Genomic DNA, 16,206 nt, shown 5'->3' with positions numbered 1-16,206 from the left:
TGCTGTTGTCTCCTTTCCCATTCTGGGCCTGGAGGATGATACGGGAATTTGCCCCCCACTCCACCCCCAGTGTTTAACTGGAAGCCCCCGTTATTTCTTTAGGATAATTTTTTTGGAGGACTGTAGGATCGTGTAGAAAGGTTTTGACACAGATTACCAGAATGCCCTATAGTTGTATGTATATATGAAAAGAGGAATGTTTTTACATAACTGTTTTGCAACAAGTATTAAGTAGCTTTCATGGGTATTGCGTGCACTCACCCATCGGCCTCAATCCTCCACCTGGCGGGGGCAGTCTACAATGCAAGAAACGACTTAAAAAAATGAAAAAAAGAGATGCGCATGACAGTTGGGCGAAGACAGAAAAATTGCTTCAGAGGGCCGGCGCATTATACCCCGCCTCTCTGGCGACGGGCGAGGGTGGGAGGGGGTCTGATATCGGCGAGAATTGGTTGGCCTCTCTGACCAATCGCGAGCAGCAAATGGTTTTGCTTATCGTCGTGGTCCACCTCCCCGTGGGCTTCGGGGTCACGTTTACAAATGGGAACAGGGTAGGTGAGAGGGACAGACTGCCTAGCCAATGAGACCTTGCGGCGTTCATGGGCGGGGTGAGGCCGCTGCCAGGTTTAGGGCGGAAGGAGCCGCTCTGGGTAAGAAGGTGAGCGAAAGATGGCGGCGGAAGCTCCGCTGTCCAGTCTGTTGGGGCTGCTGCTTCTGGGGCTCCTGTTACCCGCAAGTCTGACTGGCGGTGTCGGCAGCCTGAACCTAGAGGAGCTGAGTGAGATGCGTTATGGGATCGAGATCCTGCCGTTGCCTGTCATGGGAGGGCAGGTGAGGAGGCGTGGAGGGGCCGAGGTCTGGGGCAAGGGAAAGGGGGAAAAGGTGGAGGAAGAAGGGCAGCTGTGGAGTCTGCAGCGGTAGCCTAAGAAGAATCGGGAAGAGTAGGTAGGGGTTTTACGATGACTCCTAAAGCTCGTTGACTGAGACCCATTCCCTTGGGGCGAGGTACTGGAGAGGTGGGGCTTCCCGCTGTCAGCTTCAGTTCCTGATAGAAGCACCCAGACTCCGCCCCGCGAGAAGTGGGAGTGCTCTCTCCCCTCACCCGCCAAACACAGCTGGAGGACTTGTGGCTCATTCTGACTTGACTGGGCTCTTCCCCAGGATCTGAAGAGGGATTTCGTTCTCTCTGATCCCAGCCTCTCTTTGCCTCCCTGCCCCCCGACCCTCCCTTCTTTCCCAGAGCCAAGCTTCCGACGTGGTGATTGTCTCCTCTAAGTACAAACAGCGCTATGAATGTCGCCTGCCAGCTGGAGCTATTCACTTCCAGCGTGAAAGGGAGGAGGAGGCACCTGCTTACCGAGGGCCTGGGATCCCCGAGTTGTTGAGCCCAATGAAAGATGCTCCTTGCCTGCTGAAGGTGAAAGGGCTTGGGGAGGATGGAATGAGGGCTTGGGAGCTGGCTAGCTATCTGGGAACCAGGGTATCCGTGAATGAAAAGGGATCGAGAGGACCTATAGGAGTTAAGACCATTGGAGGAGTAGACAGACCATTGGAGGAGTAGACATGTTGTACAGACAGGAAAGAAGCAAAGAATCTTGCAACCACTGATGACACTTCGCTGAACGTAAGGAGGGTTAGGATAGAAGGTCTCAGAGTAATGGGTAAGCCAAGATTGAGGTGTCTGAAGAGGGTCAGCGTAGGTAGGAGGGACACTCTCCTAGAGAAGCCTTCCTGGTTGAGTCACCCCCTACCCCTGTCACTCTCTGCCCAGTACCCTCTTTTATTTTCATCATGGCATTTTTCATGATCTGAAATCATCTTACCAACTGAATCATCAGTTTATTTAATTTTGGTCTGGAATGTGAGTCCATGAGGTCAGAGAATTTATCTTGTTCACGGCTGTATCCCCAGTGACTAGCACAAGGAATGTTGTAGAAGTTCAGTTAGTATTTGAATATTCTGTATTTTCCTGGTCTGAGTGCTTCAAGGATACCATGATTTCTTATCTTTCTTGAAGGCAAAGAAGGATTTAAAAAAAAATATTTAGAAAGGGAGGAGTGGAAAGACCACAGGTGGAAAACATACTGTAGAAGTATTTCTCCCAGTCACAGAAGGAAAGCAGCCCTATCTCCTCACTGAGAATCTGGAGAATTGAGTGTGGAAGCAGAGGGGAGGAGAAGTAGTTGAGAGGTTATGTGTCTTGGAGCCAGGAGAGATTCAGGTTCCAAGCAGAGACATCTGCACTCTATCCCTTTGATTGTTCATTTTTTTATTGTCAGACCAAGGACTGGTGGACGTATGAATTCTGTTATGGACGCCACATCCAGCAGTACCACATGGAAGGTGACTCACGCCTACATTTTCCCTAAGCCCTCAGCATCACATCATGGAAGGTGACCTGCCCTCCCAGTCCCCTTCCCTCTTGGTCCTCTTAGAAGGGAGTAACAGTGCTTCACTGTGGTTTCTCTTGTAGATTCAGAGATCAAAGGTGAAGTCCTCTATCTCGGCTACTACCAATCGGCCTTCGACTGGGATGATGAGACAGCCAAGGTGGCAGGAGTCTGGGATTGGGAGAGAATGGGGTCCTGGCTGTAGACTCAGAGCCCTGACCAGAAGGGGAGGGGCAGGATTAGCTGACATGTTGCTTGGGGCTTGGTGGCCATTAGGACAAAGTGCCATTCTTCCTTTTTGCTGTCTTTCTTCCGCCCCCCGCCCTCCTTCTTGATGTCCTCCCCAGGCCTCCAAGCAGCATCGCCTGAAACGCTACCACAGCCAGACCTATGGCAATGGGTCCAAGTGCGACCTCAATGGGAGGCCACGGGAGGCCGAGGTTCGGGTGAGTCTCAAGAGAGGGAAGTTGACGATTTAGATTCTAAGGGAGGAGGGCAGGACTGCATGTTAGACTCCAGAAGGTCTCTTCCAGACCCAAAACTCTTAAGTTTAAGACTCCTATTTCCGGCTGGTAGCTGGACGCCCCTGCCTGGATAGTTTCCAAGGCCCTTCAAGTCAATGCTTCCCAAATCCTCCCCTCGGAACCCCTAGCCACGCCTATTCTTTTTCCCATGTTTCTTCTCTTTATCACCTAAGCTAGAAACCTGAGCGTCACTTCAGACTCGTCCTTTCTTCACGTAACGACTCGTCGGTGAGGTAGTACTGGTGTAGATTGGGCTCCACTCTGGGCATACAGTGGTGGGGAAACATGCAGCCCCTGCCCTCAGTCTAGATAGGAAGACATGTTAACAAAAGAATCACAGAAGTGAGTCTGTGACTACAAACTGAGGAGTGGTGTGAAGGAAAGGAATCTAGTTCTCTCAGAGTAAATGACAAAGCCTGTTCATTCTACTTCTAGATTTCTCTGACCACTCTCTTCTTTCCTATGCTTGGCGTCTTGATCTCTCACCTGCATCACTGCCAACAGCCTCTTAACAGGTGTTCCTGATCTAGTGGTCCTTAACTGAATTCAGGCAAGCAGGCAGATGTATGGTGGGAAAGGTTCTTCAGGTGCTTCTAATGTGTATTCACAAACATAAACACCTATAGAGACCAGAATTACACAACTGATCACACACAGATTATCTTTCTGTAATACAGATTTTCACATGCAGTTGTGTTCTGATAGATGTTGAACACTCTGATCACCAGGATAGAGTGGGGGGTAGGGAGGGGGGAGCCTTGATTTGTAACATTTGCCATTATCTGTGGTATAAACATTCCTACCATGGCCAAATTCATGCTATCACTGTGATGTCAACCATCTTGCAACATTCTTGAACATTTACCAGTTGGCTGTTGTGAACTGGTGTGAGCTGACTCCAACACACCACTATGGCAAGTGTCACTTCTCTGTCCAGTCCTGGAAAACCTTCAGTGATTCCACCTTGCACAAAGGCTAAGATCCAAATACTTCAGCAAGATTGGGGTGGCTGGGGAGGTGGTGGGAAGCCCTCAGATTCTGGATATATTTTGAAGGTGGAGCCAATAAGATTTGTTGATGGACTGGATATGGGGTCGAGTCAAGTATGTCTCCAGGGTTTTTAGCTTGAGCAACTGGAACAATGCAATTGTCATTTACTAAAATGGGAAGGAATGGGTTTGGAGGGGGAAACAAGGTTGGTGTTAGACAAAAGAAGGTCAAAATGACTATAGACCTCCAGTGGTGATGTCCATTTGGTAGCTGGCTCTGTGATTCCAGAGTTCAGGGATGAGGTCTGGGCTGGAGATATAAATACTCATTGTGTTTCCGCCCCACTGGCCTTCTTTCTGTTCTCTGAATCAATGGGTCTCGTTGTTCCCTCTGCCTAAAGCTGTCTTCCCCCAGATCTCCGAGTGGTTGGCTCCATCCCCTCATTCAGGTTATGTATCCCTGTGACACCTCCACAGGGAGCCCTAATATAGGCACACAGAACACACGCAGCCTTCTGCCTCCGTGCTGGTAAACACCTACAGTGTTTTATATTCTTGAAAGCCTGTATCCTTTCCTGAAATTATCTTATTTGTTTGAGTTTAATATCTCTCTCAGTCGACATCCCAACTAGAATAAGCTCCAGGAAGGCAGGGACTTTTCTTAAATTTTTTGTCTGTCTGATTTTCTGCTATATCCTTGGTGCCTGGAACAGTGCCTGGCACCAAGCAAGTGCCCAGAAATTATTTGTTGAATGAATGATAAGCTAGTTCAAATGTCATTTATTTCATGGGAACTTTCTTGGCTAACCCAGATGGTTAGTTAGGTTTCTTCAGCATTTCGTAAATACCTATCCATGTCTACATATATCCATGGCTTAGTCTTTTTGGGTTGCTAGAACAAAATACCACAGACTGAGTAGCTTATAAACAGAAATTTTTTCCTTACAGTTCTGGAAGCTGGAAGTTGGAGATCAGGGTGCCATCGTGGTGGGGTGAGGGCCCTCTTCCAGGTCATAGACTTGTTTATTCTCACATGGTGGAAGGGGCTAGGGAGCTCTGTGGAGCCTCTTTTATAAGAGCATTAATCACGTTTGTGAAGGTTCCTCCCTTATGACCTAAGCACCTCCCAAAGGCCCCAATTCCTAATACCATCACATTGGGCAAAAATGTTTAGGGGGACATAAATAATCAGACCATAGCAACCCACAAGCATTTACACACCTATATAATCTATTATAGCACTTACTTTATTATATTATTGTTATTATTATTACGTAGGCTCCATACCCAGCATGGAGCCCAGCGTAGGGCTTGAACTCACAACCCTGAGATCAAGACTTGAGTTGACATCAGGAGTCAGATGCTTAACCGACTGAGCCACCCAGGCACCCCTATTTCTTTATTATTATTTGTAGCTTCAGTAGGCCAAGAGCCCCTTGGTTCAAAGACTGCATTTCCTTCTCATCTCTTGAACATATGCCGTGTGCCAAGCACTGTAATAGAAACTGGGGATAAAATGACTGAGAAACCTAGTCCTGCTCTCAGGAGACAGATATTAAATAAACAGCCACAACAAGCAGGATAAAGTCTGACCGGTGAAGTAGATATCATAGGGGGCCACACAATAAAGGACCTGGCCATGTCTAGGTAAAGAGGAAGCTTCCTGGAGAACGTGACCTTTTGAACTGACAGTTGAAGGTCGAGGAGTCAGTCCAGCAGTGGTAGAGGAGTGGGAGAGGGAAGAGGGCATTCCAGCTGGAAGGTACGGTAAGTGCCCAAGGCCTGGAGGCCAGGGGCAATCGATAGCTATTCATGGTGACTGGAGAGAATTGTAGGAAGGGAGTGTGGGAGGTGAGGCTGAGCAAATGTTAGGGGACAGTTTACACGTCAGGAAGCTCTGGAGCTGTGTTGAGGAGTTTGGACAATCTGAGAAATAAGGGGGAAACCAGTGAAATATTTGAAGCAGAATGATGACCTATCCAATTTTGGTTTTGAAGGCTCACTCTGGCTGGAGTGGAGCAGATGATTGGAGGCCAGTTAGGAGGTGATTGCAGCAATCCAGGTGAGAAAGTGGCCGAGGGAATGAAGAAATGTGAATTTTGGGGGAAATTTAGGGGACAGAGTCAATAGAGTAAGATTCGTGGGTTTCTGGCTTGAGCAACTGGATAGATGGTGGGTGGTTCCTGTTACTGAGTTAGGTATAGTAGAAAGAGGAGTAGGTCTGGTGAAGGAAAATGTTGATTCTGGTTTTTGAGTATGATGATTTGGTGGCTGAAGGCATCCAAAAAGAGATTTCTGAGGAGGCTGTTGGATCTGTGGGTTTGGAGCTCAGGAGAGAGATCCGAATTGAACCCAGAGGGCTGGGAGTCATCAACATATTGGCTATAATTGGAGCCATGGTCTGAGTAAAATCCTCCCAAAGAAACAGTATATAGTAAAAAAAAGTGGAACAGAATGTTGAGGAAGCCATCATTGAAAGCATGGGCAGAAGGGGGGCTCTGCAGAGAAGGGCCAGAAAGGAGATACAGCAATGCATTTCAAGGAGGGACTGGTCCGTGGCGGCAGTTGCATCTGAACCTTCAGGTAAGAGAATTAAAAACTGCTTGTAGGTGATCATGGGAATTATTAATTTAATAAAAGCAAAGCGTGCACAAGGAAATGAGAATTCAGACCATAGGCATGGGAACCAGATGAAAAGTTCTAAGTCCTGTACTCCCAGTCTCCCCTGAGCAGAGGTCATTGGTGATCTTTGCTACAGCAGTTTCAGTGGGATGGTGAAGAAGTGGAAGCCTTTGAAGAAGTCTGGAGTGAAGGGGAGGGAAAAGGCGAGCCCTAGTTAGAGGGGTTATGAGGTTGGGGAGAGTGGTACTTTGTTGTTTCGTGTTTTAAGATGGGAGCAGGTATAAATGCTGTTGTGTGGACCTGGCAGAAAGGAGAGATTGAGTCACAGGAGAAAGACAGGAAAGAGAATGCGGGCAGGGCCGGGATAGGGAACACGGGGAGCAGTTACTCTGAGCGTATGTAGGGTCGTCATGGGCATGGAAGGGTGCTGTATTTGTTGGGGAGTCTGGAGACAGTTGAGGGCATTCCTGTTTGGCTGTTTCTCATTTTTTAGTTCTTATATCCTGATAGACCACCCAAGTTCATTGCTTTCGTGATTGAGTAAACCTCCCCCTCCAGGGCAAGCACAGTGAAGTTCTGTCTCCCCATGCCTCCTGGGTAGTAGCAGTGTGCATGGTGTTTGGTAAAAGTGCAGTCCCTGTGGGGTTTGGGAATGGCTAGCCATCTTGAATTAAACAAATTTGGATCCCCATCTCAATTCTTGTATTAAGTAAGATTTCACAGAGATCTAAGATTTTTCCCTTTCTAATTTCTAATTATGAAACATTTCTTTCTTTTTTTTTTTTAAAGATTTTATTTATTTTTCAACAGAGAGAGAGACAGCGAGAGAGGGAACACAAACAGGGGGAGTGGGAGAGGGAGAAGCAGGCTTCCCGCCGAGCAGGGAGCCCGATGCAGGACTCGATCCCAGGACCCCGGGATCATGACCTGAGCTGAAGGCAGACGCTTAACGACTGAGCCACCCAGGCGCCCTAATTATGAAACATTTCAAACTTAACAGAAAATAATGTCATAGAGACCCATAAATCCATGGCCAAGGGAAACAGATGTTAACATTTTGCCATATTTGCATCAGAAAGGAATAAAATGCTAATGATATAGTTAAAGCCCACCCTCTCATTTCTTCCCTCTCCCTCCTCTCCAGAAACAACCGCAACCATCTCCATGCTTGCTTTGTACTTTTATTAGTCGTACACATATCATAGACAGTATAGATTGTTTTGTATTTTAAAATTATACATTAGTGGTATCAACTTGCTTTTTCACTAATCAGTGTTTGCCATTCTGTGGCATGACATGGAGATCTAGTTCAATGATTTTGTTTATTTATTTATTTTAAAGATTTTATTTATTTATTTGACAGAAAGACAGCACAAGTAGGCAGAGCGGCAGGGAGAGGGAGAAGCAGGCTCTTGCTGAGCAAGGAGCCCAATGCGGGGCTCGATCCCAGGACCCTGGGATCACGACCTGAGCTGAAGGCAGCTGCCCAACTGACTGAGCCACCCAGGCGCCCCTGGTTCAATGATTTTAATGGCTGCATTGTGTTTCACTGTTTACTTACTATTCCTTTACTGAGGAATGGTCGGGTTTCAACTCTAATGCTCTTACACACAGTGCTGCAATGTAGGTCTCATTGTGAGTGCACAAGAATTTGTCTGAGGGACTCTGTTAATAGTGTTCTTTGATGTATAATGGTTTTTAATTCTGATGAAGTGTGATTTACCTATTTTTTCTTTTATTGCCTGTGCTTTTGGCCTCATAGTTAAGAAATCATTGCCTATTCCAAGGTCATGATTTTTACTTATGTTTTCTTCTAAGAGTTTTATAGTTTTATAGTTCTGAGTTGATTTTTTAAAAAGATTTTATTTCTTTATTTGAGAGAGAGAGCACAAGTGGGGGGTGCAGAGGGAGAGGGAGAAGCAGGCGCCCTGCTGAGCAGGGAGCCCCATGCAGGGCTCAATCCCAGGACCCTGAGATCATGACCTGAGCTGAAGCCAGACGCTTAACTGACTGGGCCACCAAGGCTTCCATTGAGTTGATTTTTGTTTATAAAGTAAGATAAGGATCCAACTTCATTTGTTTGCATGTAAACATCCAGTTTTTCTAGCACCATTTGTTGGAAATACTATCCTTATCCTTAGTACCCTTGTGGAAAATCAAATGAGCAAATATGTTAGGGTTTATTTCTTTTCTTTTTTTTTTTTTTAAGATTTTATTTATTTATTTGACAGAGAGAGAGAGAGCACAAGCAGGCAGAGTGGCAGGCAGAGGGAGAGGGAGAAGCAGGCTCCCCACTGAGCAGGGAGTCGGATGCGGGGCTCGATCCCAGGACCCCAGGATCATGACCTGAACCGAAGGCAGCTGCTTAACCGACTGAGCCACCCAGGCGCCCCTGTTAGGGTTTATTTCTGAGCTCTGTTCTACTCCATTGGTCTGTTTATCCTAATGCCAGTACCACACTGTTTCAATTGCTGTGGCTTTGTAGTGTTTTGAAATTAGGAAGTGTTGAGTCTTCCAACTTTGTTCTTTTTTTGAGATTGTTTTGGCTATATGAGGTTCTATATAAATTTTAAGATGTATTTTTCTCTATCTATAAAAAAGGCCATTGGGATTTTGATAGGGATTGCATCGAATATGTAGATTACTTTGTGTAGTATTGCCATCTTATTATTAAGTTTTCTAATCCATGAACATAAGATGTCTTTCCATTTATTTGTGTCTTCTGTAATTTCTTTCTGTAATATTCTGTAGTTTTCCATGTGCAAGTCTTTCATCTCCTTGGATAAATTTATCCTAAGTAGTTTATTTTTTGATGCTATTGTAAGGGAAAATTTTTAAAAATTGCCTTTTTTGGCTTGTTCATTACAAGTATACAGAAATACAACTGGTATTTGCAGATTGATTTTATATCCTGCAACTTTGCTGAATTCACTTATTAGCTGTAACAATTTTTTTGTGTGTGGGTTCTTTTGGATTTTCTATGTGTAATATCATGTCACTATGAATAGACACGATTTTACTTCTTCCTTTCCAATTTGGATGCCTTTATTTCTTTTTCTTGCCTAATTGCTCTGGTTAGAACTTCCAGCACTATGTTAAATAGAAGTGACATAAAGTGGGCATCCTTATCCTGTTCCTATTATTAGTGGAAAATCTTTCAATCTTTCACCATTGAGTATGATGTTAGGTATGGGTTTTCTTTTGTAGCCTTTATATTATTGAGGATATTCTCTTCTATTCCCAGTTTATGAAGTGATTTTATTAGGAAAGGGTGTTGACTTTTGTCAGATGCTTTGTTCACACCAATTGAGATGATCATGTGGCTTTTTTCTTCATTCCTGTTAATATGGTCTATTGTAGTATGCAGATTGATTTTTGTATATTGAGCCATCTTTGCATTCCTGGAATAAAACCCACATAAATCATGATGCATAATGCTTTCAATATCCTACTGAATTTGGTTTGCTAGTATTTTGTTGAGAAATTTTGCATTTGTATTTACAAGGGATCCTGGTCTATAGTTTTCTTGTACTGTCTTTGTCTGGGTTTGGTCTCAGGGTAGTGTTAGCCTCACAGAATGAGTTAGGAAGGCATTCTTTATATATTCCAAATTTAATTCCTTGGTCATCTACATTCTATCTATGCTTGTCTTTTTCTTTTGTTCATAGTATCTCCAATGTACTTTTAATTTAAAATTTTAAAAATTCCAATATGATTAAAAATTTCAGTCTTTTTCTTTAAAGTTTGTACATTTTGTACCTTTTATTAATGGGAAAGGTCCTATTCATTTGTATTTTTCAAATTATAGAAGTTTTCTTCTCATATGTTGGACTTTAATTCAATAAATTAATTTAATTTGATGTATCATGTAAGCTTGGAACCCAAATATACCTATTTTTCATCTGGATAACTGGCTGTCCCAGCATCATTTATTGAGCAGCCCATACTTTCTCCCCTGATTTGTGGTGCTGCACCAGGCATGTATCAAGCTGCCATATATATGTGCATTTTCTTCTTGACTTCTCTTTTGTTTCAATAGTCTGTCTATTCTTATGCCAATACCACATTGCTTTAAGTACTATAGCTTTTTAGTAAGTCTTGGTATCTGATAATAGGCATTTTTTTCCTTTGTTCTTCAAAACTGCCTGAGATATTATTGGACAAGTTCTGTGAAAAAACTGTTGGGGATTTTAATTGGAATTACATTGAATTTTATATTAATTTGGAGAGAATTGATATTTATGATATTGACTCTTCATTCACAATGAACATAATGTATACTATTTATTTATTGCCTTGTACTTTCGAAATATTTTAATTTTCTCTGTGAAAGCTTTTGTATATCTCATGTGAGGTTAGTTCTAGATACCTTGTAGCTTTTATTTGTGTCTTATGTGTGTAGGCAAATGTTTCAAGCATATAGGTACCTTATAGTTTTTGATGCTATTCTAAATGGCATCTTTCATTTATTTATTTTTAAAAAGATTTACTTATCCATTTGAGCAGGGAGGGGCAGCAGGAGAAGGAGAGAGAGAGAGAATCTCCAGCAGACTTCTCACTGAGCATAGAGCCCAATGCAGTGTTCAGTCCCATGACCCCGAGATCATGACTTGAGCTGAAATCAAGAGTCAGACGCTCAACTGACTGAGCCTGTAAATAGCATCTTTTAAAAATTACATTTTCTGATTGAGTGTTGCTGGGGTATGCTCACATTATTAATTTGATATTTTGATCTTGTATTCACAACTTTACTGAACTCTCATTCCTAATAGTTTGCAGGTTCTCATGGATTTTCTATGTGAATAACTTATGTCATCTGAAAATAGGAACACTTTGGTTTCTTCCTTTCTAATCCTTATATATTTCATTTTTCTTATACCTGCAGTGCAGTAGAAGTGGTTATGGTGAGCATTTCGGCGTGTTCTGACTTTAAGGGAGTACTCCTGAAGTTACACTATGAACATGATGTTTTCTTGTAGGCTTTTTGTAGACACCCTTTATCAGGTGAATGAAGATCCATTTTATTCCTAGTTTGAGGAACATTTTCATCATGGGTAGGTGTGGAATTTTAACATGTTTTTTCTGTATCTATCAAGATGGTTATATGGTTTTCCATATTTTTTTTTAATATGGTGAATTCAACTAATTCATTTTCTAAGATGATTTTTTTACCCTTGCATTTCTGGGATAATTAATGGTCACAAAGTATTTTTTTAATATTTTATTTTTAAGTAATCTCTACACTCAACATGGGGCTCGAATGACAACCCTGAGATCAAGACTCACGTGCTCTACTGACTGAGCCAGCCGGGTGCCCTTTGAAATATTCTTAATACACTGATATATTCAGTTTCCTAGTATTTTAATTGATTTTTACAGCTGTTTTCATAAGTGAATTGGTCTACAATTTTCTTGTATTGTTTTAGTCTTGTCTTGGTATCAAGTTATATTAGCTTCATAAATGTCTTGAAAAGTTTCTCTCTTTCCTTGTTCTCTGGAACAGTTTGCTAAGATAGGAATTCTCCTAATCTGTTCTTTAAAGGTTTGGGAGAACTCTCTAAAGCCACCTCGTCCCAATACACCACAATCCTGTATATTGTGTATTGTGGGGATGGTCTTTACTACTGATTTAGTTTATTAAATGATGATAAGAGTTTTTCATATTAATGCATGAAGCATTAACAAGTTACAATTTCATAGGCCATTATTTAGTTGTCTAAATTTTCAAATGTATTAACATAAAATTATAATGTTTTTATTTTATTTTTTTAAAGATTTTATTTATTTATTTGACAGAGACAGACACAGCGAGAGAGGGAACACAAGCAGGGGGAGTGGGAGAGGGAGAAGCAGGCTTCCCGCGGAGCAGGAAGCCCAATGTGGGACTCGATCGCAGGACCCTGGGATCATGACCTGAGCCGAAGGCAGATGCTTAACGACTGAGCCACTCAGGCGCCCTGTATTTTTTTAAAGATTTATTTATTTGAGAGAGAGAGAGCACACAAGCAAGGAGAGGGGCAGAGGGAGAGGGAGAAGCAGGCTACCCGCTGAGCAGAGAGCCCCATGCGGGGCTTGATACCAGGACCCTGGGATCATGACCCGAGCTGAAGGCAGACGCTTAGCTGACTGAGCCACCCAAGGCGCCTCCTATAATGTTTTATTTTTAATAGTCACTTTTTATAGATCTGTTCCCTTTTTAATTCCTAATATTGACTTCACCTTTTCTCTTTTTGTTGATCTGTCTTGCTCGAGATTTTGTCTGTTAGTCCAAGAGCCGCATTTTGACTTTATCCACTCTGTTGTCTGTTTACTATTTCATTAACATCATTATTTTATTTTATTTTATTTTATTTTTTTTTAAAGATTTTATTTTATTTATTTGAAACAGAGAGAGCACAAGAGGGGGTAGGGTGAGAGGGAGAAGCAGACTCCCCGCTGAGCAGGGAGCCCGATGCGGGACTCGATCCCAGGACTCCGGGATCATGACCTGAGCTGAAGGCAGACACTTAACCAGCTGAGCCACCCAGGCGCCCATCATTAACATCATTATTTTATCTTTATTATTCTTGTCCTTCTGCTTTATGTTTATTCACGTCTCTTTCTAACTTCTTGAATTTTTTTCACACTTAAAAAATTCTTTTTTTTTAGTATTTTTTAAAATTTAAATTCAATTAACATATAATGTATTATTAGTTTCAGACGTAGAGGTCAGTGATTCATCAGTCTTATATAATACCCAGTGCTCATTGCATCACGTGTCCTCCTTAATGTCCATCACCCAGTTACCCCCCCTTCCCCCGCAACCCTTAGTTTCTTTCCTATGATTAAGTGTCTCTCGTGGTTTGTCTCCCTCTCTGATTTCATCTTGTTTTATTTTTCCCTCTCTTCCCCTATGATCCTCTGTTTCATTTCTTAAATTCCACATATGAGTGAGATCATACGATAATTGTCTTTCTCTGATTGACTTATTTCACTTACACAATACCCTCTAGTTCCATCCACGTCACTGCAAATGGCAAGATTTCATTTTTTTTGATGGCTGAGTAGTATTCCATAGTATATATATACCACATCTTCTTTCTCCATTCATCTGTTGATGGACATCTGGGCTCTTTCCATATTTTGGCTATTGTGGACATTGCTGCTATAAACATTGGGGTGCAGGTGCCCCTTCGAATCACTACATTTGTATCTTTGGGGTAAATACCCAGTAGTGCAATTGCTGGGTCATAGGGTAGCTCTATTTTCAACTTTTTGAGGAACCTCCATACTGTTTTCCAGAGTGGCTGCACCAGCTTGCATTCCCACCAACAGTGTAAGAAAGTTCCCCTTTCTCTGCATCCTCGTCAACATCTGTCATTTCCTGACTTGTTAATTTTAGCCATTCTAACTGGTATGAGGTGGTATCTCATTGTGGTTTTGATTTGTATTTCCCTGATTCTGAGTGATGTTCAGCATTTTTTCATGTGTCTATTGGCTATTTGTATGTCTTTGCCCATTTCTTGATTGGATTATTTGTTCTTTAGGTGTTGAGTTTGATAAGTTCTTTATAGATTTTGGATACTAGCCCTTTATCTGATAATGTCATTTGCAAGTATCTTCTCCCATTCTGTTGGGTCTTTTGGTTTTGTTGATTGTTTCCTTTGCTGTGGAAAAGCTTTTTATCTTGATGAAGTCCCAATAGTTCATTTTTGCCCTTGCTTCCCTTGCCTTTGGAGACATGTCTAGCAAGAAGTTGCTGCAGCTGAGGTCGAAGAGGTTGCTGCCTGTGTTCTCCTCTAGGATTTTGATGGATTCCTGTCTCACATATAGGTCTTTCATCCATTTTGAGTCTATTTTTGTGTATGGTGTGAGGAAATGGTCCAGTTTCATTCTTCTGCATGTGGCCACACTTAAAAAATTCTATATTTAATTTTTTGAATAGATACTACATTGTCATAGCTCAAATATAAAAATACTTATATGCTCAGATTTTTTTTTTTTTTTTTTTTTTAGAGCGAGAGCTTGCATGTGGTGGAGGTCGGGGAGTAGAGGGAGAGAGAATCTTTTTTTAAGATTTTATTTATTTATTTGACAGAGAGAGAGCGAGGGGGGGGGGCACAAGCAGGGGAAACAGCAGGCAAAGGGAGAGGGAGAATCAGGTTCCCCACTGAGCAAGGAGCCCAATGCGGAGCTGGATCCCAGAAACTGGGGGAGAGAATCTTAAGCAGGCTCCACACCCAGTGCAGAGCTGACGTGAGGCTCGATTTCATGATCCACCCCTGAGATCATGACCTGGGCTGAAATCAGGAATTGGGTGCTCAACCAACTAAGCCACCCAGGTGCTCCTCAGAGATTTTATTTTTAAGTAAAGTACCCCCAACCTGGGGCTCAAATTCACGACCCCATGATCAAGAGACGCATGCTCTACTGACTGAGCCAGCCAGGTGCCCTGACTCAGAGATTTTTTCAGTGTTTATACAAACATTTATCTTTGAGCTCTTTCCAAATACATATATAAATAGCTTCCTTTTCCTCCCTCCCTCCCTCCCTCCCTTCCTTCCTCTTTGTTTGTTTCTTTGTTTCTTTGGTTTTTTTTTTAAGATTTTATTTATTTATTTGACACAGAGAGACACAGCGAGAGAGGGAACAACAAGCAGGGGGAGTGGGAGAGGGAGAAGCAGGCTTCCAACTAAGCAGGAAGCCCGATGCGGGGCTTGATCCCAGGACCCTGGGATCATGACCTGAGCCGAAGGCAGACGCTTAACGACTGAGCCACACAGGCGCCCTCTTTCTTTTTTTCTTTTTGTCTGTCTTTTTATTGAGGTATAATTGACATGTAACATTATATTAGTTTCAGTTATAAAATACAATGTTTCAGTATTTTATGTATTGCAAAATGATCACCACAATAAGTCTAGTTAACATCTGTCAACCATACAGTTACAAATTTTTTTTTCTTGTGATGAGAACTTGTAGGATCTACTCTCTTGGCAGCTTCCAAATATGTAATATGGTATCATTAACTATAATCACCGTACTGTACATCCCCATGACTTATTTTATAACTGGAAGTTTGTATCTTTTGGCTCCCTTCACCCATTTTGCCCGTCACCCACTTGTTCATTTTTATTTATTTTTATTTTTAAGAGATTTATTTATTTGAGAGCAAGAGAGAAAAAGTGCAAGAAGCGGGAGGAGCAGAGGAAGAGGGAGAGAGAGAATCCTCAAGCAGACTCCCTGCAGGGCACAGAGGGGAGTGGCAGGCAGAGGGAGAAGCAGGCTTCCCACAGAGCAGGGAGCCCGATGCGGGACTAGATCCCAGGACCCTGGGATCATGACCTCACCTGAAGGTAGACGCTTAATGACTGAGCCACCCAGGCGCCCCTGGTTGTTTTAACTCTTATTAACACAAAAGTGCTGCAGTGAATAACCTTGTACCTACAGAGTAGATAAGGTTAAATTCCTGGAAGTAGACTTGTGTGATTTTGATACATACTGCCAAGTTACCCTGCTTAGGTAAATTACTCTCCCTCCAGCAATGTAGGAGAATGCCAGTTCCCCTACAGCTCTGCCAGCCCAGCGTATTTTTAACTTGTGGATTTTGGCCAGTCATTGAATAGGCATCAAATAAACAGTGATTTCTTAGTATGATTTTAACTTGCATTTATCTTAGGAAAAGGTAAATAATCTTACTCCTAT

General features: G+C 42.6%; 1 protein-coding gene across 5 annotated transcripts in view; it reads left to right on the top strand.

The window, feature by feature from the left end:
• The first annotated feature begins 620 nt into the window (after nucleotides 1-620).
• Nucleotides 621-16,206, top strand: part of OS9 (OS9 endoplasmic reticulum lectin) — a 31,457-nt gene continuing 15,871 nt past the window's right edge. For 3 of the 5 annotated variants that reach the window (XR_004301331.1, XR_004301332.1, XR_004301330.1), the window contains exons 1-5: nucleotides 622-831; nucleotides 1,241-1,417; nucleotides 2,280-2,343; nucleotides 2,474-2,550; nucleotides 2,738-2,836. Coding sequence is in view for 2 of the 5 variants with exons in the window: in XM_032420604.1 (XP_032276495.1) it covers nucleotides 670-831; nucleotides 1,241-1,417; nucleotides 2,280-2,343; nucleotides 2,474-2,550; nucleotides 2,738-2,836 (579 nt within the window). In the remaining 3 variants the exon portion in view is untranslated. Of the gene's footprint in view, nucleotides 832-1,240; nucleotides 1,418-2,279; nucleotides 2,344-2,473; nucleotides 2,551-2,737; nucleotides 2,837-16,206 lie in introns of all 5 variants that reach the window. The other 2 variants (XM_032420604.1, XM_032420605.1) reach the window with 1 other exon arrangement.

The sequence above is a fragment of the Phoca vitulina genome, unplaced genomic scaffold, assembly GCF_004348235.1.
Source record: "Phoca vitulina isolate PV1807 unplaced genomic scaffold, GSC_HSeal_1.0 scaffold23, whole genome shotgun sequence".
Lineage (NCBI taxonomy): Eukaryota > Metazoa > Chordata > Mammalia > Carnivora > Phocidae > Phoca > Phoca vitulina.
This window is presented reverse-complemented; position numbering and strand designations above follow the sequence as displayed.